Source organism: Tachysurus vachellii, chromosome 21 (assembly GCF_030014155.1).
Source record: "Tachysurus vachellii isolate PV-2020 chromosome 21, HZAU_Pvac_v1, whole genome shotgun sequence".
Lineage (NCBI taxonomy): Eukaryota > Metazoa > Chordata > Actinopteri > Siluriformes > Bagridae > Tachysurus > Tachysurus vachellii.
Window position 1 is genome coordinate 1,148,053 of NC_083480.1, and position 25,000 is coordinate 1,173,052.

Below are 25,000 nucleotides of genomic sequence, written 5' to 3' on the forward strand. Positions count from 1 at the left end.
ACACCGGAGAGAGTAGTGATGATGATGATGATGATGATGATGAAGATGATAAACACTGGAGAGAGTATTGATGATGATGATGATTATGATGATGATGATGATGATGATGATGATGATGAAGATAAACACTGGAAAGAGTAGTGATGATGATGATGATGATGATGATGATGATGATAGTGATGAAGATGATAAACACTGGAGAGAGTAGTGATGATGATGATGATGATGATGATGATGATGATGATGATGATGATGAAGATGATAAACACTGGAGAGAGTAGTGATGATGATGATGATGATGATGATGATGATGATGATGATGATGATGATGATGAAGATACACACTGGAAAGAGTAGTGATGATGATGATGATGATGATGATAGTGATGAAGATGATAAACACTGGAGAGAGTAGTGATGATGATGATGATGATGATGATGATGATGATGATGATGATGATGATGAAGATGATAAACATTGGAGAGAGTAGTGATGATGATAATGATGATGATGATGATGATGATGATGATGATGATGATGATGATGATGATGATAAACACTGGAGAATGTGGTCATGATGAAGATGGTAGAGTACCATGAAGATCTTGTAGTTCCTCTCTAAATGCTCCTGTTCTCTTCCAGAACAGAGGAGCTGGTTATGAACTGATGGGATCCTGAGGCACTGATGAAGAGTATGTGTAGGAGGTCACATCAAAGATCCTGTACTACAAATAAACCACTTAAGGTGTAAGGTTGAAGTTCTCGGGTCTCTATAAACTTAGGAAGCTCTTGTGTTGCATTTCACAGCTCCTGAGGTTCCAGAAGACCTGTTTCTGTTCCTTATGTGACTCTAAAGCCTTCATTACACATTATTACATATCCAGTCTTTAACTGACTCCTGGCTATTATTATTATTATAATTATTATAATTATTATTGTTTTTTATTATTATTATTTTTAATATTATTATTATTATTATTATTATTATTATTATTATTGTTGTTTTTTTAATACTTTTTTATTATTATTTTTAATATTATTATTATTATTATTATTATTATTATTATTATTATTATTAGTAGTATTATATTTACTATTATTATTATAATTTATTAATTATTACTATTATTATTGTTATTATTATAATATTTATTATTATTGTTTTTTTATACTTTTTTATTTTTAATATTATTATTATTTTTAATATTATTATTATTTTTAATATTATTATCATTATTATTATATATATTTTTTAATTATTATTATTATTAGCCCCCCTAATGACGTAACACATCGATATCTGGTCTTGATTAATTAACTGACTCGTACAGAGAGACAGGTACTGTTTAGTCTCTTAATCTCTTCCTGTTGTAGCTCAGAAAACAGTGCAGAGTTGCAGCCCTGCTGTGACTCAGCCAGAAAGACACAGAATAAACTGGTTTACTGGATAAAAATGTTGTTGCACATCAGTGGTTATGGCTGAACTTCCTCCTGGAGAATGCCCAGTGTCTCCTGCTGGCCTGGCCATCATCCAAACATCTATAAATATAAAGGCTGTGTTCAAATTACAGCTGTAGGACTCTTTCTATAACACCAGAGGCTCTAATATTCCTCAGTGCAGCAAAAACTAAACAAATCCCAACATTCATGTCTAAGATTAGAATCATCAACCATTTACTCTCTCTCGTGTGTGTGTGTGTGTGTGTGTGTGAGAGAGAGAGAGAGAGGTAATACTAGCTAGTGTCTCAGTGCTGTTAAGTATTTATGCTTTATAATAACAAAACAACAAAATGAAGTCATCTAGTAAATGAGTCTTTTACTTTTACGTACATCGTTAAAAATGCAGCAAGTTTCATGAAATGTCTGAGAGACTTTTTTCCAGTAGAAAGAGCAGCTTTAAACTACCGGTCATAAGAGCAGATTGATAATGTGCACATTATTATAATTATAATGTTAGCATTACTGCTTTAGAAAGCAATTTTACAGTCATATATAATCCGTATCATTCTTCTTATATAAAACAAATCTAAACAAAATAGAGACAGATATTTACACAGGATACTGGAACAGAACTATTTACAAAGCCAGCATTTGTCAATGTGCATAATACATACAGAATATATATCGTTTATTATTTAACCTAGAACACACACACACACACAGGCACACAGACACACACACACAACAAATCACAAAGCAGCCATTTGTAAGAGCTGCATTTTAAACTGCTGTGCATGATGTGAGAGGTCCCTGACTCGGTCCACCATCTCCTGCACTACCGGAGTGTTGGGGTAATGCAGGGCCGCCATTTTGGTTGAACCCACCACTGTTTTGAGCAGCTCGCATAGTACGTTGCTAGAGTCCATCACCCGATTGGCCACATCAGACATAGTGACCTGCCGTGACAAAGTATCTCCAATAAATACAAGCTTATGAGCGCTGAGGATGACGAATTTAGCGTGAGCCACGAAGATCCGTGGAGGCTGGCCAGCTGCCACGCTGCTAAAGAACGCGTCCACGGCATTCAGGAGAGTCACAAAGTGCTGCTCACACTGCTCGCCGTAGAAAGCCAGCAGCTGCTGGTCACGCACACACAAATGAGCTCCACTCCCAGCGGAGGACGTGGAGGAGGAGTCTGATGGAGAGAAAAAGCCTGTGGAGTGCTGATGTGAGATAAACTGTGTGATGTCATTATCGACAGGTTTAATGGCCTCCTGCTCCAGCTGCTTAAACTGATTCAGCTATGAGAGAGAAGAAAAAGGAGAAATAAAGAGTGATGTACAGAAAAAACAAAAATAAAAAGCAAGCCAAAGTATTTATTTATTTACAAAAGCTATACAATGGTACTCCTGTTTTCCTTCAAATGATTATGTAGTACTTCTTAACTTCTTAACTTTTCTACATTTCACTACATATATGTGACAGGAAACTGATCTGAGATCCAAGTGATGATGATTCAGTCTCAGATCAGTTGAATCCAATTTTAGGTTCATGTACCTGCTCCTGTCCCAGTTTGACCTTGCTCTGGTTCATAATGTTCTCCTTTTCTAAAAGCTCCTTCTGATGACGCTCAAATTCCTCTTTACCCTTTGGGGAAAAAAAGGTGTCATGGTTAATTTCCAACCTGCATGACAGTGCATTGGAGTAGAGAGGTTTAAAAAAGCAAGATCTTATAAAAGGTTTTGTGAGTAAACATTTTTCTCATTTTCTAAAAGAGCTAAACACCATGTAGCAGCTTAGATTCTAAATTATATTACATTTATTTATACGTACAACATTCTAATCTAGAAGAACATCACCCATGTATGTTTACTCTAGAGTTTAATCAGTAGCCTCAAGTAATGTCAGGACGTGTGGAAGTAACGTCAGGACGTGTGGAAGTAAAGTCAGGACGTGTGGAAGTAACGTCAGGACGTGTGGAAGTAACATCAGGACGTGTGGAAGTAACGTCAGAATGTGTGGAAGTAACGTCAAGACGTGTGGAAGTAACGTCAGAATGTGTGGAAGTAACGTCAGGGCGTGTGGAAGTAAAGTCAGGACATGTAGAAGTAACGTTAGGACGTGTGGAACTAACGTTAGGACGTGTGGAATTAACGTCAAGACGTGGAAGTAAAGTCAGAATATGTGGAAGTAACATCAGGACGTATCGAAGTAACGTTAGGACGTGTGGAAGTAACGTTAGGACGTGTGGAAGTAACATCAGGACGTGTGGAAGTAACATCAGGACGTGTGGGAGTAACATCAGGACGTGTGGAAGTAACGTTAGGACGTGTGGAAGTAAAGTCAGGACGTGTGGAAGTAACGTTAGGACGTGTGGAAGTAACGTCAGGACATGTGGAAGTAAAGTCAGGACGTGTGGAAGTAACGTTAGGACGTGTGGAAGTAACGTTAGGACGTGTGGAATTAACGTCAAGACATGGAAGTAAAGTCAGAATGTGTGGAAGTAACGTCAGAATGTGTGGAAGTAAAGTCAGGACATGTGGAAGTAACGTTAGGACGTGTGGAACCAGTACTTGTGGAAGTGATGTTCTTTCTGATCACTGCCTTACAAAGAAGTGATAAAATATTCACAGTGTGATTCAGTAGCAGTCAGAGTACCTTAGTCCTGACATTGAAGTATTGAGCCATATAATGCCTGTTAAACAGGTTTGCCTTGATTATGTTATATTTTCATGCATTAGATTTGTTGCTTGCTCTTGCTGGTAGAGTTCTGCAAAGCTTTCTATAAGTAAATCTGGTTAAATTTACAGCTGTTAAATTTTACCTGCAAATGGACGTAATCGTAGTCCTCCATCCAGCTTTTCACACACTTTTCACTGTCCTCAACCACAGGAAATGGTTTTGTATGGCCACTGTAGCTTTCCTCTTCTATTTGGTTGCAAGTAAAAGGGTGAACAACACCCTCTATAGGTGCCCTGCGGAATAGCATCTCAGCATTGCCCCCTATCATGGACACCAACTGCTTGGCGTCATCAGGAAGAGTGTGTGCCACCATAACAAAGCGGTCCAGTTCATCACTTTTACTCTGCTGCTTACTGGTCATTAATACCCAGCTACTGTTTTCCAGGCTTTTCTGCAGGATCTGCTGCGAGTCCTCCAGCCTTTGCAGCTGCTTTCTCAGTTTAGAGTGAAGTGCTGGATCCGATAGTGTTGTCGCATTGGCTGCGGTGCCTTTACCAAAAGCAAGGAATTCAGCAAGAGTGCTACGAACACGCTCCATAGTGGACCGCACTTCATTAGCATACTGTCCCATTAAGCCATGACTTCTCCAGCTGGGTGAGGAGGTCAGGCTGTGCAGAGAGGAGAGCGAGGACTCCAGGCCCTGCTGCAGGCAGTTGAGCTTCTGTAAGGCAGAATCTAGGTCAAGCATGAGACGACCGTCTGCTGGCGTGCCAGCTGAAGATGAAGATGTGGACATGCTACTTCCTGTGCTGGAAAGTGATAAGCGGTTCATGCCGTCAGTCACATCAGCCAGCAAACGAGAATCAGGGGGTGGGACATCGTAGATCCCCTTGCTGCGATCACGTTCCCTGCACTGTGTTTGCAGCTGAATCCCACGTGGGACGTCGTATAAATCTTGGGATGCTCCAGAATTAAACTGGCTAGGAGGAGTGTCATAGTTAGCACTGCTGCAGTTAGCTGGAGGAAAGTCGTAGTTTGAGTGGGTGGATTTGGACATGGACATAGGTGGGACATCGTAAACACCCTCTGGCTTCTTTTTGTGAGGCTGGGGAAAGTCATAATTGCTCTCATCTTGATTGGAGTTACTTTTACAAGGTGGTATGGAATAAACCTGCAGGGATTAGAACAACATTTCCACCATTAATGTAGAAAAAACAATCAGAGAAAAGGCATAGACAAAATATCTCCTAAGCATCTAAAAATATTTGCTGATGGCTGACGAGTATATACTACATCCATGTCTTTTTTTTTCTCTTACAAAATGGATGTGAAGATTGTTTGGTTGTTCAAATCATTGTGTAAATGGGAAGAGGGTGTGAGGAGAATGTGTGAGCTGACAGGTGAATAGTGTACAAATCTGCATGATAAATACAGGAGTGTTTTTCAGTGAATCCCTGAGGGAAGACAATGAAAAAAAAACTGTATCAACACAGATCTGATGTTTTTGTGTTTTCCGATTTATGTTTGAGTTGATGAGCAAAGTGCTGAAAAGTGCTCTGGCTAAACTCTGAGGAGGTCGTGGTCCTTCTGGTGCTGGAACAGCTTGGTGCTCATCTGCCTGAAGGTAATGTACAGTAGAGTGGATCCAGTGCCTCTGGCAGGAGGATAGCACTTTCCTCTCCTGTTCCTTTCTCTGCATATCTAGATGACTTATAGTAGATAAGTTATGGTACTGACTGCCAGTGACACATCTGAGGGCGGTCCTGAGATAAGTGGGACACACGGCAAACACAAAGAAGTGTGCAATTGAATGGGGGGGAAGTATGGTATCTGGCCTTCAACTTGGGTCATGGGCAGGTCTCCAAATTGATAAGATAGCAATTTACTACAAACTGCCCAAGAAAAAAAGCAGGTGTGGCATTTTCTGTGTCTTATCACGGGTTTGACGTCAACTAATTCAGGTGTCACCAGTCCTCTGACTGAACTCACTAAAAGGGAGTGGGTGACCTGGTCGGTATAATAACATGCTTTTACTCAGGTGAGTTTTACTCTTTTTAGCAGCCCAGCAGTTACATTGTCCTGACTTCATTTTCTCTGTTGTTTTTGCAGACTGATGCACTGGACAAAGTGTTGGAGTGAGAGGAGCACCTAGTGCTGTACAGCTCTTGGTGTGGGAGAGCAGGTTACTACAGAGAAGGTTTGCCAGGCCATCTGTGGGGACAGACCTTCAGCTCCGCCAATTTATGGATGTCACCAAATAGTTCACTTTCAGGCACCTGGCACTTTAACTATTTAGGTTTGAGGTGTACTAAAGACCAGAAGAGTCAGTAGGATTATGTGGATAGAGTGATTGGTGATGGTCAACTGTAATTTGTGTAAAGGTTAAATAATAAAAGAATGCTTTAACTGAGTTTTCATTGAGTGGCTGGGGAAGGAAAGGGGGGTGAGCGCACTCACACAGCTGAGCTTCACCAGAGCAGGAAGCATGTGGTTGTGTTTTCCATTTTACTTTGGATTTACCAAGCCGAGTCCTAAGAGTTTTGTTTCTTAAAATAAATAAAGTTGTGCTCTTGAAAATCCTAAATTCTCTTCATTATCCAGCAGGGTGTCAAAGCCCGATCTGAGCTTAACACACAGGGTTTTAATGTCAGTGTCCACATCATGATGACATCCATCAAGATATAACAGGCGCTAAAGCTCTAAGCTCTTAGAATCTGCCTTGTGGTATGCGTCAAACCTCCACAAACCCTTCATTAAATGGTTCACAAATAACAGGTTCCCAGCATGTCTAAATTTATTGCTAACAAACTTGCAGTACTGGGCTGAGCTGTACTCCGGAGAGTTCTGAGAAAGTCACTTACTGTAGCACACAGGGTCTGACTACATCACTTCTGGCAGGCAAGGCTTTCATTTAACAACCAAAGGAAACTAATAAAAAGTACATTATTTATTTTCTCCTACTGTTGACTCTGCAATTTAGGTGAAAGTATCGTTCTTGTTACAGAAATAAAGAAGGGAGTAAACATACTGGAGAACTTACTGTGTCACAGAAAACTCATTTTAAATACTTTTCTACTGAGTTGATTTTAAAAACATCATCAAACATCATCTGTTACTGACTACATCATACCCCTTGTGATGGTGGTGGGATGTCATACACTCCCTGATTCCTTGTGTCCTGTGCAGGAGGAACGTCATAAAGACCTTGGCTTTGAGGACTTGCATGCTTTCCTTTCTGTCTACCTGCTGGTATGTCATACACCTGTAAAGGTGAAACAGAAACACAAGACCGATGCAGGACTTGTTCAGGATCTCGTGTTTTACAGAAGCTCAGCGGGAGACAGAAAACATACTTACCCCCTGAGTTCTCATGGGAGGAACATCATAGAGGTCCTGAGAGTTGCTGGGTGGAGGGCTATAAATGTATGCCTGTCCAACTCGTGTTGGGGTCATGACCTTCACAACACAGGGAGAAATACAATGACTTTATATTAAAATACAAGTTTACCCTCCACTGGGATGACATATAAATACAGCGTTATTCTTCTTATTATTCAGATTAGGGTTATCTAAGGGGAGGGTGATGCTAACCTGAGGGGAGGGTGATGCTAACCTGAGGGGAGGGTGATGCTAATCTGAGGGGAGAGTGATGCTAATCTGAGGGGAGAGTGATGTTAATCTGAGGGGAGGTTGATGCTAATCTGAGGGGAGAGTGATGCTAATCTGAGGGGAGGTTGATGCTAATCTGAGGGGAGAGTGATGCTAATCTGAGGGGAGAGTGATGCTAATCTGAGGGGAGAGTGATGCTAATCTGAGGGGAAGGTGATGCTAATCCTAAATGCAACTGTAACTGTATCTTTTTTTAACAAACAAAATATAAATGGACTATGGACAAGCAACAATAAATACAACAAAATATTAAAAACAGAAAAAAATTACTTTAATAAAACATACAGAAGCAATTAGTGCTCCTGGCCCTGGGAAATTAACACCATCATCCTGATGGAAGTGTAACTTGTTAATTTGTAGAATGTCTGATGTCCCAGATTCCTTCATGACAGAGAAATGCATGGAATTCCCCCCTCACTCTGTGTCTATGCACTAACACACAGCACTATTACCTCCTGGAGGTCATTTAAAGGACTCACAAATCTGAAGCACATGTAGGACTGACGAAGCAGGATGATTCACAGCACTGTTACAAAGAGTCTGAACAATACTCACACACATATACATGCACACACACATATACACACGCTCGCACACATATACATGCACACACACACAAACACACACGCGCACACACATATACATGGACACACACACACACACACACACGCACGCATGCACGCACACAAACTCACACACAGACAATCTCTCTCTCACACACACACACACACAAACACACACGTACACATAGCTTCAGACTTAGCAAACACACACTCAGACACAGACACAGAGGACCTGGTCCCTTTATCATGTTCTCTTAGATCCGCTTTACCTCAGACGCCGAACCAAACACAATAAAATCAGGAAACTGGAAACAAACTGAATGAAAACACAAACCAAATAATCACGAAACAACAATCATCCATCCTCAACTCAGGAAACATGTTCTATAAACTGAAATTAACTGATTGGATGGATGGTTGGATGGAGGGATGAGTGGGAGAAGGAATAGATGGGGGAAATGATGGATACCTGTATTCTGAATACAGTGTTGTGCTTGTTGCTATGAACATTTTCAGAGGCTTGGTGTCACACACCCTGAACTCTTCCACACATTGAGGTTCCTCTGTTTGCCCTCTCTTAGCACCTCTGTGCTATTTGAAACTGCTAGTCATCAGGGTGTGTAAATATTGACCAGGCTGACTGCTGCTCCGCTGTGGTTACAGAGGACTGAGTAAACTTTCCCTCCCACTCAGGGGCCTGTGCCCCAGGAGCAGAGAGAGGATAGACGACAGGGTAGAAACAATGAACTGCCCTAAACAATTCAGCATTGTTTATTAACATAATTAGGATTATAACGTGGATCAGTGGTGACTTGATGAAATTGCCATAAATCTCTTCATAGCTTGATCTGATCAGTATCCAAAGAAGGTTCATTCATGGTTATACTGTAACGTTACTGTACCCTGTGCTCAGAGTGACCTCATCAGAAGTGGGAGTTCAGGATTACTACTACTGAACCAAACACACTATGGCTCTGTGTGGTTCTAGGGCAGGAAGCTGATTCAGGAAGTGGTGCTGCTACATTCACTCCACTCAGTAGTGTGGACAACAGCAGCTTGGTCATTATAAAACACTTCATAGCTCTGCTCAAGCCACTGTACATACTCATCATATAACATAAGAAGAACGCAGTCCCATTTATAAAAGATAAATAATAATCTGAAACATGTTATAGAATGTAACAAATACATTAAATATATATTTGTGTATTAAATATAAAGTGGCTTTTTTCTGATATTCTTGGTGTGATGTGTTGATCTAGCCTCAGCCTTGGACCTGCTCCACTTAAAGAACAGCCGGGACAGATCAGGTCTATTAATATGGCAGTCAAATTAATGTAGGCAATTAAGGACTGAATCTTCAGAGACTGCAGATGTCTCAGTCAGAAAACTCGTGCTAAATTAAGAGCAATGAAGGAGACGCAGCATTTATTTCCTGCTCCATGAATACATTTCTCACTGATTATGGACCTGCTGTGTCACTCTGATGGGGTAGGAGAAGGATGGGAAGTTATTCAGATGAATCATGTTTCTTTTTATTTATAATGAAAGACAGACTCTGGTGATGACGAAGATGAATATGAGGCACCTTTCCTGTTGCCTCAGAACTTTCTGACTCTCTAACTCTGTTTTACAAATAACTTTGGCTCTACAGCATGGTTTGAAGCCATCAGAGCCTGGGGGTATTACAGTATCACCATGAGAGGGAGCAGATTATCAGGAGAGCCTTATTTCAGCTGCACCTTTCTCAAACCCACACCTACGTACTAGATTAACTTCAGCATGTCTTTTGAGTGGAGACACACCCTCTGACCTCATGTATGCAATGGCTGCTAAACTGCAGTCTAAGTGGAAAACAGTAAATAAGAGCTCCACTTTAGTGGCTGCTGAAACACCACATGAAGCAGAAATAGCAATCTGTGTTCTGGAAACAAAGTCTGAAAAAGATCTCACATTTAAACAGGCTGCACAGAGCTGTAGAGAAAACCAAGCACAATGTGGCCCAAACATTGTTGTCCAAAATCCACAAGAATAAAGGTGCTGGTTTCACGAGAACATTTAACTACAGAGTAGAGCAGAAATCATGAATACGTGAATACGATGAGTGAGGACGGTGTGTGAATACGCTGTGTGAGGACGCTGTGTGAGGACGCTGTGTGAGGACGCTGTGAGAGGACGCTGTGAGAGGACGCTGTGTGAGGACGCTGCGTGAGGACGCTGCGTGAATACGCTGTGAGAGGACGCTGTGTGAGGACGCTGTGTGAGGACGCTGTGTGAATATGCTGTGAGAGGACGCTGTGTGAATATGCTGTGAGAGGACGCTGTGTGAATATGCTGTGAGAGGACGCTGTGTGAGGATGCTGTGTGAGGACGCTGTGTGAGGACGCTGTGTGAGGATGCTGTGTGAGGACGCTGTGTGAGGATGCTGTGTGAGGACGCTGTGTGAGGATGCTGTGTGAGGACGCTGTGTGAATACGCTGTGAGAAGACGCTGTGTGAATACGCTGTGTGAGGACGCTGTGTGAATACGCTGTGAGAGGACGCTGTGTGAAGATGCTGTGTGAGGACGCTGTGTGAGGAAGCTGTGTGAGGACGCTGTGTGAGGACGCTGTGTGAATACGCTGTGTGAGGACGCTGTGTGAGGACGCTGTGTGAATACGCTGTGTGAGGACGCTGTGTGAATACGCTGTGTGAGTAAGCTGTGTGAGGACGCTGTGTGAGGACGCTGTGTGAATACGCTGTGAGAGGACGCTGTGTGAAGATGCTGTGTGAGGACGCTGTGTGAGGAAGCTGTGTGAGGACGCTGTGTGAATACGCTGTGAGAGGACGCTGTGTGAAGATGCTGTGTGAGGACGCTGTGTGAGGACACTGTGTGAATACGCTGTGTGAAGACACTGTGTGAAGAAGCTGTGTGAGGACGCTGTGTGAGGAAGCTGTGTGAGGACGCTGTGTGAGGACGCTGTGTGAGGACGCTGTGTGAATACGCTGTGTGAGGACACTGTGTGAGGACGCTGTGTGAGGACGCTATGTGGACGGCGAATGGGGAGAGCTGTCTGGCTTTATTAAGGAGACTCTGTAAATCCTGCAACAATAAAATCACTGTTTGGTGAAAGTTGAACATATAAAGAAACTTTTGTTGACTTTCTGTGTGTTTTCTAACAAACGGTTCTGAGCGTAAAGCAGACTAAACTTCAGCTATAAAGTAAAGCTGAAATGAGAATAAGAGCTAAACATAACAAGTGTATGCCTGTGGCAGTGCAGGACACACCCAGGTTGATTCTTTTGTCTCCCAGCTTCAGATGGATATGGAGTAAGATTTAATCCCATTATAGAATGGTGCAAATATAGTGCAGGGCCTGCGGTACCACACAAGATTTACTGCTGCTTCAGTCTCATAATAACTTCTGGGTTAAAACAGAGAGCTTGTTTCTTCATGTATTCTTTTGAATCTCCTTTTGCACATGTTACTTGATTACGATTTCTGTGGTGTTTGTGCTCCAATGCTCAGAGAAATCACTCTTACCTTGCATGACATTCCCTCAGCTGCCGGTGTGCTCCTCTGTGGGACCTGGTACACATCCTGGCTGGGGGGTACTTGATAGATGCCCTGGGTTTGGCACCCCTGGGTGGGCTGGTACATTCCCTGGGGGGTTCTGGGCCTCTGCTGCTGATGGGCCAGGTTTGGTGACACTGAGGGCGTGGATGCCATATTGCCCTCGAAGGTGGGCGTAATGAGGAGTTTGAGGCGGTTTCCTGGAGCGATGCCCTGGCGCCCGTGCAGCGAGCAGAGCCACCAGCCTTCCAGACCGCCTGTGTTCTGCTCAATCACTGTCAGGATGTCACCTTTGCGGAACGCCAGCTCCTCTGGAGACTCAGGCATGTTGTCGTACAGTGCCTTCGCCATCTGGTTCTGCAGGGGTAAGGAACAAGCGGAAGGGAATTTATATCTAATCTTATTACGTTGCTAATCTTACTACCTTATTACGTTATTTACAAATTCTGAACATTAAACGTCTCCAGTCCAAATAAGTTCCTCACAGCTTTAGGAGTCACATGCTATAAATCCATAGCAGTTAGTATTCAACAGACCTGGTCTCATGTCACACAGTGGGACAAAATGGGACAATTAGCTTCACGAAGTCTTGATTTAATAAGAGAAATAACAGGCACTGATTAATGAATTTCATCTGTGCAACTGAAAAACCAACATATTTATTTGTCCATAACTGACCTAAAAAACAAAGCCTATCTTCACAGATGGAATTTCAGATGAACCTGAACTCTTGGAGTGAAGGCTTGTATTGTGAACCTCTCTGCCCAGCCTTCATTACCTCCCATCAGATATGTGCTAATGTGTCATGCCTGTTGTCATGGTCCCACACAAGCACTTTGCATAACAATGACTTGCTCAGAGAGATGTCTGGGAGCTTCAGCGTGACCCTGAAGGTCAACACCAACCAATAGCAGCATTATAGCAGTGTGTCTCACATGGCTAGATAAAGTAAACGCAGACAGTAACCGCTCGCTTGCATTACAATTCAGAGCTCTCTCAGAGCTCACATTTTCTGCAGATAAGCTGCGAGGCCCTGCCTGCTGACTCTGAGACCTCGACCACAAAGTTTCAAAATGATTATGCGCGTCGTATGACCAGCATGACACAGGGCAGATGGAGAGATCTCATTTCCTGAAAACAACATAAAAAAGTCTTCTAGTGAAGCAGATGATTAAACATCAGAACCAGAAACACACACACTCATCAAATGAAAGATGAAATCACAGAGAGGTGGACCAGAATATCTTCTATATCTTCTCTTTTTCAAGAAAAAAACAACAGAGATCATGACTTTTTTTCTTCCTTGGTATTCAACAAGATCGCAGAGAGTCATCTCTTGTCTCTGGGCTGCAGAGGAACAGAACCCGGCCAGCAGATTACAGTTCAGTGTCAGTTCTTAATGAACATCCTGTAGAGACACACACTGAATCCAGCTGCTCAGCTGTATGCTTTTTGTTAGTGTGATCTAAGCTGGATGCTATCTGTGTTGTACGTGTTGAAATGCCATCCTTGCTATCATGTGAACTCAACAGTCATTTGGCAAACCAGAATGTTAGGGCTAGTATAAATATTGAGATGTGTCCTTTAAAAAGAATGATCTAAACATCCTGCTCTCATGTGGCATAAACACCATACACACGGTTTAGAAAGCTGAGCAATGATGGAGAAACATCTGCAGCACACAGAGTTGTGTGACTTTCACCATCTCCATCTCTGCATGCAGCTGTGAAATGATCACAACAGAACCAAGCCTACAAGGGGAAAATAATCAGATTCAACTTGTAAAAGCCTGTATTCTCTCAGGTGGACAATACAGAGATAAGTCTAACTAGGTATCATACTGCTTCTGATATAACAGCTGAAAAAAAGAATAATAAAAAAGATCATAATATCAGAGCAAAATTGCCCCTCACTGTACCACACTGTACCTCACTGTAACATACTGTACCACAATATGCCTCACTGTACCTCACTGTACCACACTGTACCACATTATACCTCACTGTACCTCACTGTAACACACTGTACCACAATATACCTCACTGTACCTCACTGTAACACACTGTACCACAATATGCCTCACTGTACCTCACTGTACCACAATATACCTCACTGTAACACACTGTAGCACAATATGCCTCACTGTACCACACTGTACCACAATATACCTCACTGTACCTCACTGTACCTCACTGTACCACAATATGCCTCACTGTACCTCACTGTACCACACTGTACCACATTATACCTCACTGTACCTCACTGTAACACACTGTACCACAATATACCTCACTGTACCTCACTGTAACACACTGTACCACAATATGCCTCACTGTACCTCACTGTACCACACTGTACCACAATATACCTCACTGTAACACACTGTAGCACAATATGCCTCACTGTACCACACTGTACCACAATATACCTCACTGTACCTCACTGTACCACAATATGCCTCACTGTACCTCACTGTACCACAATATACCTCACTGTAACACACTGTACCACAATATACCTCACTTTACCACAATATACCTCACTGTACCTCACTGTAACACACTGTACCTCACTGTAACACACTGTACCACAATATGCCTCACTGTACCTCACTGTACCACACTGTACCACAATATGCCTCACTGTACCTCACTGTACCACGATATACCTCACTGTACCTCACTGTAACACACTGTACCACAATATACCTCACTTTACCACAATATACCTCACTGTACCTCACTGTAACATACTGTACCTCACTGTAACACACTGTACCACAATATACCTCACTGTACCTCACTGTAACACACTGTACCACAATATGCCTCACTGTACCACACTGTACCACAATATGCCTCACTGTACCTCACTGTACCACGATATACCTCACTGTACCTCACTGTAACACACTGTACCACAATATACCTCACTTTACCACAATATACCTCACTGTACCTCACTGTAACACACTGTACCTCACTGTAACACACTGTACCACAATATACCTCACTGTACCTCACTGTAACACACTGTACCACAATATGCCTCACTGTACCACACTGTACCACAATATACCTCACTGTACCTCACTGTACCACAATATGCCTCACTGTACCTCACTGTACCACAATATACCTCACTGTACCTCACTGTAACACACTGTACCACAATATACCTCACTTTACCACAATATACCTCACTTTACCACACTGTTACCACAATATACCTCACTGTACCACACTGTACCTCACTGTACCACACTGTACCTCATTATAACACACTGTAACACACTATACCTCACTGTACCTAATTCTAACACACTATACCTCTCTGTGCCTTACTAAAACACACTTACCATGCCATAGCACACTGTAGGCATGTGATAGCCTAGCAGAAAGTGTTGAACCACTGATAAGAAGATTATAAGTTCGAATCCCGGGTCCACCAAGCTGCCACTGCTGGGCCCTTAACCCTCAATTGCTCAGTTGTATAAAATGAGATAAAATGAAGGTCTGCCAAATGCTGTAAATGCAGCACACTGTACGTCACGGTAGCTTCCTGTAGTTATATCTATCGAAAAACACTCACAGCTTTGTCCTGCTTTAGAGTCAATGGCTTTACCAGGTCTTTGGAAAGAAGAACCATAAATATCCTAATTACGAGGTGAATGCCACCACAATGTTGTAATTACAACCAGAGAACATGTAGTCACTCAACATGGTAACTTTGTGGCCCTCAGTATCAAACCCTTTGATTTAAACTGGTCTAGTTTTAAGCTCTTCACATCTTTATTTATTTCATTAAGAGTGTGTGTATGTGTGTGTGTGTGTGTGTGTGTGTGTGTGAATGTAAGGGACCAGTGAGGGAGATCACTGGGTGAAACCAGCTCTCTGAATAGCTGTTGTTCTCACCATGGAGAATGTAGAATGCCTGGAAAGAAGTGCTCTTTACGCCCAGTGACACACACACACACACACACACACACACACACACACACACACACACACACACACACACACACAATGAGGTAAGACTCTTCTTTTCGAGACAAGGCTCTTCCCCAATACAAAACCTTCACAAATAAAAGGATGTGGACATATTAAATACATCCAATCACTTATCTCCACATAAATACACTACAGCAGCAAGTTTCAGTACCCCCCCCCACTATTTACCAAGTCCCTTCCTCTCAGTTTCCATTTATTCTTTTTCTTTCCATAACCCCCACCCACTGTACTCCTTTGCTTTCAGAACAATATTTGCCTTCCTCTATATATATATATATATATATATATATATATATAGAGAGAGAGAGAGAGAGAGAGAGATTACTCTTCGTTGTGGTGGTGAAGCTATTTCTACCACGATTATGCAAGCCTGAACAGAGGTGGTGTGAGTGGCTGAGAATGAGTGGGTGTGTGTGTGTGTGTTGTGGGGGTGGGGGCCTCTCTCCTAGTGAAGGGAAAACTTGTCAGAACATTCTAAAGTGCAGCAGATGTCACGCTGCAACAAGCAATGAAGCATAAATCCAGACTCTAAAGTCTCTCTGGCTGTTACAGTGTCGGAGGCCTTGGAGCCCGAAGGGATTAAGAGCTGACAGGAAGCATCTCACTGCACACCTGTGCACCTGCTGGAGATCATATGAGCAGAGTGTGAACTGCAGCTGACCTCTGTGGACCGTGTGAAGCTTTGGATGTCTTGTCTGTGCTGGGTTTATCCTACAAACCACCTCAGACGTAGCTGACACTCCACACGTTAACCTCTGGCTAACAGAAAATTTTACATTAAGTATCACAGAATCTCCAATGTGAACTCAACGTGATCACGTTTTCTGGCCCCATGCAGGCTATTATCTGGTTCTCCATACGAGATGATTCTGCATGTATGTGCATTTCCATACAAGGTTTAAGATTGGATGAGTCTGAAAGAAGCCAGTGCCAGATATCTGGATCTTTTCTTGTTCTTGGTAATAAGATGTGTATCTAAGTCACATGCCACTGCACAATTTCTTACACTGCACTATTCTAACAACTCATTAATCAGCCCTGATATTCACATTTCTTTTGAACGTAAATCCTGTGCTCTGTGTTCTACATGATCTCTCCTCGCCTTTCTTCTGAGTTCCTTGGTTTCTTTCCACTGTCTGAAAAACACACAGATAGACTGATCTGGATCCAACAGCTGCTAAAGATGAATGAATGAATCAGGGAATGAACCAAACCTTACAGTTACAACTACAATTCTGACTAATGTCAAGGGCTGGAGCCTCGATTGAGATGGTGAGAGCAGCATGTGAATTCTAGTAAACAGTCCAGTCCAGGGATGAGTGTGTAAATATGAAAAGGGTGAAGACTGTGCTGTTTTACACTGAGCCTGAAAGAACTATTAGTTTAGGTTTGTAAGCATTAGCACAGAGAGAGAGAGAGAGAGAGAGAGAGAGAGAGATACAGAAAGCAAGAGAGAGAGAGAGAGAGAGAGAGAGAGAGAGAGATACAGAGAGAGAGAGAGAGAGAGAGAGAGAGAGAGAGAGAGACAGAGAGAGAGAGAGACAGAGAGAGAGAGAGATAGATAGATAGAGAGACAGAGAGAGATACAGAGAGAAAGAGAGATAGATAGATAGATAGATAGATAGATAGATAGATAGAGAGAGAGAGAGAGAGAGAGAGAGAGAGAGAGAGAGAGAGAACTGCAGTACAGTAAAAGAAAACAAACCTAAGCTAAACCCTTCATCTCCTGCCAACTACCCCACATTCTCCAGATAGTGTGAAGCAGACAAAGGCATTCCATTCATCAGCAGCAGCTCAGGCCTCGCACCATAGTAGGAAATGAAGCTTCCCATCCCCTCTGAAGCAAATGGAAACGAAAGGGTCCTCCTCCTCCTCCTCCCTAGCATGAAGATCCAGACCCCACATTCTTCACGCTGTGTTTCCAGGCACTGGAGTGTGTAGGGTTTTAGACTTCAGATGGAAGTGACATTACACTATTTGTGTAGTTGGTTTAGAAATTCAGTGGTTTTGCTGGATATATCTAGAACACTACACAGACTACTGAAATCTCTGTAGTCTATTGTGTAATGTAGTTTCTCTGGGACACGACGTGAGCGGGCTGACGGGTCATGACCCCGAATCTTCTTTACTTTTTTCATAGAAAGTGAAATTTAATCCCACAGACAGAGCATCACTCAGGAGCTGAGATAATCTACAGCCTTTTCTGCTCCACATCTGCTCCACAACCTACTTACTGCACCAGGACTTATAATCACAGAGAAGAGAAGAGAAGATAAGAGAAGAGAAGAGATGAGAAGAGATGAGATGAGAAGAGATGAGAGGAGATGAGAAGAGATGAGAAGAGATAAGATGAAAAGAGATGAGAAGAGAAGAGAAGAGAGGAGATGAGAGGAGATGAGAGGAGAAGAGATGAGAAGAGATGAGAAGAGATGAGAAGAGAAGAGATGAGAGGAGATGAGAACAGATGAGAGGAGATGAGAAGAGATGAGAGGAGAAGAGATGAGAAGAGATAAGAGATCAGATGAGAAGAGATGAGAAGAGAAGAGAAGAGATGAGAAGAGATGAGAAGAGATGAGAGGAGATGAGAAGCGAAGAGATGAGATGAGATGTGTGGGTTTCACAATCAAACAATTTTACTACAGATCACTTATGATAACCTTCTTACTGTATCATGTAGGATCAATGCATCTGCCGCACTACACTGACTTCTAGACTCAGTTATATACTCACTTATATATACTGACTTATATACACACAGTTCTACACACACAGTATTACACACAGTATTACACACAGTTCTACACTCAGTCCTACACACAGTCCTACACACAGTCCTACACACAGTTATACACACAGTTATACACACAGTTACACACAGTCCTACACAAAGTATTACACACAGTCCTACACACAGTATTACACACAGTCCTACACACAGTATTACACACAGTCCTACCCACAGTTATACACACAGGTATACACAGTCCTACACACAGATATTACACACAGTTCTACACACAGTCCTACACACAGTTATACACACAGTCCTACACACAGTATTACACACAGTCCTACACACAGTATTACACACAGTCCTACACACAGTTATACACACAGTCCTACACACAGTATTACACACAGTCCTACACACAGTTATACACACAGTCCTACACACAGTCCTACACACAGTATTACACACAGTCCTACACACAGTTATACACACAGTTACACACAGTCCTACACAAAGTATTACACACAGTCCTACACACAGTATTACACACAGTCCTACACACAGTTATACACACAGTCCTACCCACAGTTATACACACAGGTATACACAGTCCTACACACAGATATTACACACAGTTCTACACACAGTCCTACACACAGTTATACACACAGTCCTACACACAGTATTACACACAGTCCTACACACAGTATTACACACAGTCCTACACACAGTTATACACACAGTCCTACACACAGTATTACACACAGTCCTACACACAGTTATACACACAGTCCTACACACAGTCCTACACACAGTATTACACACAGTCCTACACACAGTCCTACACACAGTATTACACACAGTCCTACACACAGTCCTACAAACAGTTATACACACAGTCCTACACACAGTTACACACAGTCCTACACACAGTTATACACACAGTCCTACACACAGTTATACACACAGTTGCACACAGTCCTACACACAGTCCTACACACAGTTATACACACAGTCCTACACACAGGTCTACACACCACAGTCCTACACACAGTCCTACACACAGTCCTACACACAGTTCTACACACAGTCCTAAACACAGTCCTACAGACAGTCATACACACAGTATCACACACAGTTACACACAGTCCTACACACAGTATCACACACATTTATACACACAGTCCTACACACAGTATCACACACAGTCCTACACACAGTTCTACACACAGTCCTACACACAGTCCTACACACAGTTCTACACACAGTCCTACACACAGTCCTACACACAGTATTACACACAGTCCTACACACAGTCCTACACACAGTTATACACAGTCCTACACAAAGTATTACACACAGTCCTACACACAGGTATACACAGTCCTACACACAGTTATTACACACAGTTCTACACACAGTCCTACACACAGTTATACACACAGTCCTACACACAGTATTTCACACAGTCCTACACACAGTTATACACACAGTCCTACACACAGTATTATACACAGTCCTACACACAGTCCTACACACAGTTATACACACAGTCCTACACACAGTTATACACACAGTCCTACACACAGTTATAGTACACACAGTTATACACACAGTCCTACACACAGTTATACACACAGTTATACACACAGTTATACACACAGTATTACACACAGTCCTACACACAGTCCTACCCACAGTTATACACACAGTCCTACACACAGTTATACACACAGTCCTACACACAGTTATACACACAGTATCACACACAGTCCTACACACAGTTATACACACAGTTACACACACAGTATCACACACAGTCCTACACACAGTTAAACACACAGTCCTACACACAGGTCTACACACCACAGTCCTACACACAGTCCTACACACAGGTCTACACACCACAGTCCTACACACAGTTATACACACAGTCCTACACACAGTCCTACACACAGTTATACACACAGTCCTACACACAGTTCTACACACAGTCCTACACACAGTTATACACACAGTCCTACACACAATTATACACACAGTCCTACACACAGTATCACACACAGTTACACACAGTCCTACACACAGGTCTACACACAGTTACACACAGTCCTACACACAGGTCTACACACCACAGTCCTACACACAGTCCTACACACAGTTATACACACAGTCCTACACACAGTATCACACACAGTTACACACAGGTCTACACACAGTTACACACAGTTCTACACACAGTCATACACACAGTATCACACACAGTTACACACAGTCCTACACACAGTATCACACACATTTATACACACAGTCCTACACACAGTTATACACACAGTCCTACACACAGTATCACACACAGTTACACACAGTCCTACACACAGGTTTACACACAGTTACACACAGTCCTACACACAGGTCTACACACCACAGTCCTACACACAGTCCTACACACAGTTATACACACAGTCCTACACACAGTATCACACACAGTTACACACAGGTCTGCACACAGTTACACACAGTTCTACACACAGTCATACACACAGTATCACACACAGTTACACACAGTCCTACACACAGTATCACACACATTTATACACACAGTCCTACACACAGTCCTACACACAGTATTACACACAGTCCTACACACAGTTATACACACAGTTATACACACAGTTACACACAGTCCTACACAAAGTATTACACACAGTCCTACACACAGTATTACACACAGTCCTACACACAGTTATACACACAGTCCTACCCACAGTTATACACACAGGTATACACAGTCCTACACACAGATATTACACACAGTTCTACACACAGTCCTACACACAGTTATACACACAGTCCTACACACAGTATTACACACAGTCCTACACACAGTTATACACACAGTCCTACACACAGTATTACACACAGTCCTACACACAGTTATACACACAGTCCTACACACAGTATTACACACAGTCCTACACACAGTCCTACACACAGTATTACACACAGTCCTACACACAGTCCTACACACAGTATTACACACAGTCCTACACACAGTCCTACACACAGTTATACACACAGTCCTACACACAGTTACACACAGTCCTACACACAGTTATACACACAGTCCTACACACAGTTATACACACAGTTGCACACAGTCCTACACAAAGTTATACACACAGTTCTACACACAGTCCTACACACAGTTATACACACAGTTGCACACAGTCCTACACAAAGTTATACACACAGTCCTACACACAGTCCTACACACAGTCCTACACACAGTTCTACACACAGTCCTAAACACAGTCCTACAGACAGTCATACACACAGTATCACACACAGTATCACGCACAGTCCTACACACAGTATCACACACATTTATACACACAGTCCTACACACAGTATCACGCACAGTCCTACACACAGTTCTACACACAGTCCTACACACAGTCCTACACACAGTATTACACTCAGTTCTACACACAGTCCTACACACAGTATTACACACAGTCCTACACACAGTCCTACACACAGTTATACACAGTCCTACACAAAGTATTACACACAGTCCTACACACAGGTATACACAGTCCTACACACAGTATTACACACAGTCCTACACACAGTCCTACACACAGTCCTACACACAGTTATACACACAGTCCTACACACAGTTATAGTACACACAGTTATACACACAGTCCTACACACAGTTATACACACAGTTATACACACAGTATTACACACAGTCCTACACACAGTCCTACCCACAGTTACACACAGTCCTACACACAGTTATACACACAGTCCTACACACAGTTATACACACAGATACACACAGTCCTACACACAGTTATACACACAGTATCACACACAGTCCTACACACAGTTATACACACAGTTACACACACAGTATCACACACAGTCCTACACACAGTTAAACACACAGTCCTACACACAGGTCTACACACCACAGTCCTACACACAGTCCTACACACAGGTCTACACACCACAGTCCTACACACAGTCCTACACACAGGTCTACACACCACAGTCCTACACACAGTTATACACACAGTTATACACACAGTCCTACACACAGTTCTACACACAGTCCTACACACAGTTATACACACAGTCCTACACACAGTCCTACACACAGTATCACACACAGTTACACACAGTCCTACTCACAGTATCACACACATTTATACACACAGTCCTACACACAGTCCTACACACAGTTATACACAGTCCTACACACAGTTATACACACAGTTACACACAGTCCTACACACAGTTATACACACAGTCCTACACACAGTTATACACACAGTCCTACACACAGTATCACACACAGTTACACACAGTCCTACACACAGTCCTACACACAGTTACACACAGTATCACACACAGTTACACACAGTCCTACACACAGTCCTACACACAGGTCTACACACAGTATTACACACAGTTATACACACAGTCCTACACACAGTTATACACACAGTCCTACACACAGTTATACACACAGTCCTACACACAGTCCTACACACAGTATCACACACATTTATACACACAGTCCTACACACAGTTATACACACAGTCCTACACACAGTATTATACACAGTCCTACACACAGTTATACACACAGTCCTACACACAGTCCTACCCACAGTTATACACACAGTTACACACAGTCCTACACACAGTTATACACACAGTCCTACACACAGTTATACACACAGTCCTACACACAGTTATACACACAGTCCTACACACAGTTATACACACAGTTATACACACAGTCCTACACACAGTCCTACACACAGTCCTACACACAGTCCTACACACAGTTATACACACAGTCCTACACACAGTTATACACACAGTTCTACACACAGTCCTACACACAGTTATACACACAGTATTATAACCCAATACTAATAACGGTGTATAAAGAAGACACTTACTTTATACTTCATTGTGTGTCCGTTTGTCCTGCACACCACACGCCACGTATGTAAATATCCAGTATAAATAAACACGTAAACACTACACGGTCATGTTCGGTAATAACTTTATTATAACTCACATACCCAAGTCTACTGCTGCCCTGAATACTCTATACACTCTACTGACGGGAACGACCAGCTCCGCTCATTTACATAACGCACATTCAATAGGTCGGATACAACACCTAATTTACATATCACTCTCTCCATTCGTCTAGACGAATAAAAAACACGCCTTCCAGCCACCGCGAGCGTGATGACGTAAGCGAGTGTCAGCTCATTTCCGTGACGAAAGGATTTCTGGTTAAAAATGAACTTTTGATGGTTCTTCGGAAACAATGAGAACAGATTTTAGTGACCTACACACACCTACTGACCCTGCGTGACACACACACACACACACACACACACACACACACACACACACACACACACACCTACTGACCCTGCGTGACACACACACACACACAAACACACACACACCTACTGACCCTGCGTGACACACACACACATATACACACACACCTACTGACCCTGCGTGACACACACACATATACACACACACCTACTGACCCTGCGTGACACACATACACACACAAACCTACTGACCCTGCGCGACACACACACACACACACACACCTACTGACCCTGTGTGACACACACACACACTAACACACACACACCTACTGACCTTGCGTGACACACACATACACATATACACACACACACCTACTGGCCCTGCGTGACACACACACACATACACACACAAACCTACTGACCCTGCGTGACACACACACACACACACCTACTGACCCTGCGTCACACACACACACACACACACACACACACACACACACACACACACACCTACTGACCCTGCGTGACACACACACACATACACACACACCTACTGACCCTGCGTGACACACACACACACATACACACACCTACTGACCCTTCGTGACACACGAACACACATACATACACACACACACCTACTGACCCTGCGTGACACACACACACCTACTGACCCTGCGTGACACACATACACACACACCTACTGACCCTGCGTGACACACACACACACACACACACACACACACACACACACTGACCCTGCGTGACACACACACACATACACACACACCTACTGACCCTGTGTGACACACACACACCTACTGACCCTGCGTGACACACACACATACATACACACACACACACCTACTGACCCTGTGAGACACACACACACACACCTACTGACCCTGTGAGACACACACACACACACCTACTGACCCTGCGTGACACACACACACCTACTGACCCTGCAT

At 42.8% G+C, this 25,000-nt stretch overlaps 1 protein-coding gene across 2 annotated transcripts in view; it reads right to left on the reverse strand.

Annotated features, from left to right (window-relative positions):
- Positions 1–1,797: 1,797 nt before the first annotated feature.
- nedd9 (neural precursor cell expressed, developmentally down-regulated 9) overlaps positions 1,798–25,000 on the reverse strand; it is a 24,406-nt gene continuing 1,203 nt past the window's right edge. Inside the window, exons 1-7 of one of the 2 annotated variants that reach the window (XM_060897381.1) lie at positions 23,631–23,874; positions 11,878–12,264; positions 7,481–7,579; positions 7,254–7,385; positions 4,266–5,294; positions 2,999–3,088; positions 1,798–2,742 (exon numbers count right to left, since the gene is read on the reverse strand). In XM_060897381.1, coding sequence (XP_060753364.1) covers positions 2,191–2,742; positions 2,999–3,088; positions 4,266–5,294; positions 7,254–7,385; positions 7,481–7,579; positions 11,878–12,264; positions 23,631–23,642 — 2,301 coding nt within the window. In that variant the 5' untranslated portion in view covers positions 23,643–23,874 and the 3' untranslated portion in view covers positions 1,798–2,190. Of the gene's footprint in view, positions 2,743–2,998; positions 3,089–4,265; positions 5,295–7,253; positions 7,386–7,480; positions 7,580–11,877; positions 12,265–23,630; positions 23,875–25,000 lie in introns of those variants that run through there. The other variant, XM_060897382.1, reaches the window with a different exon arrangement.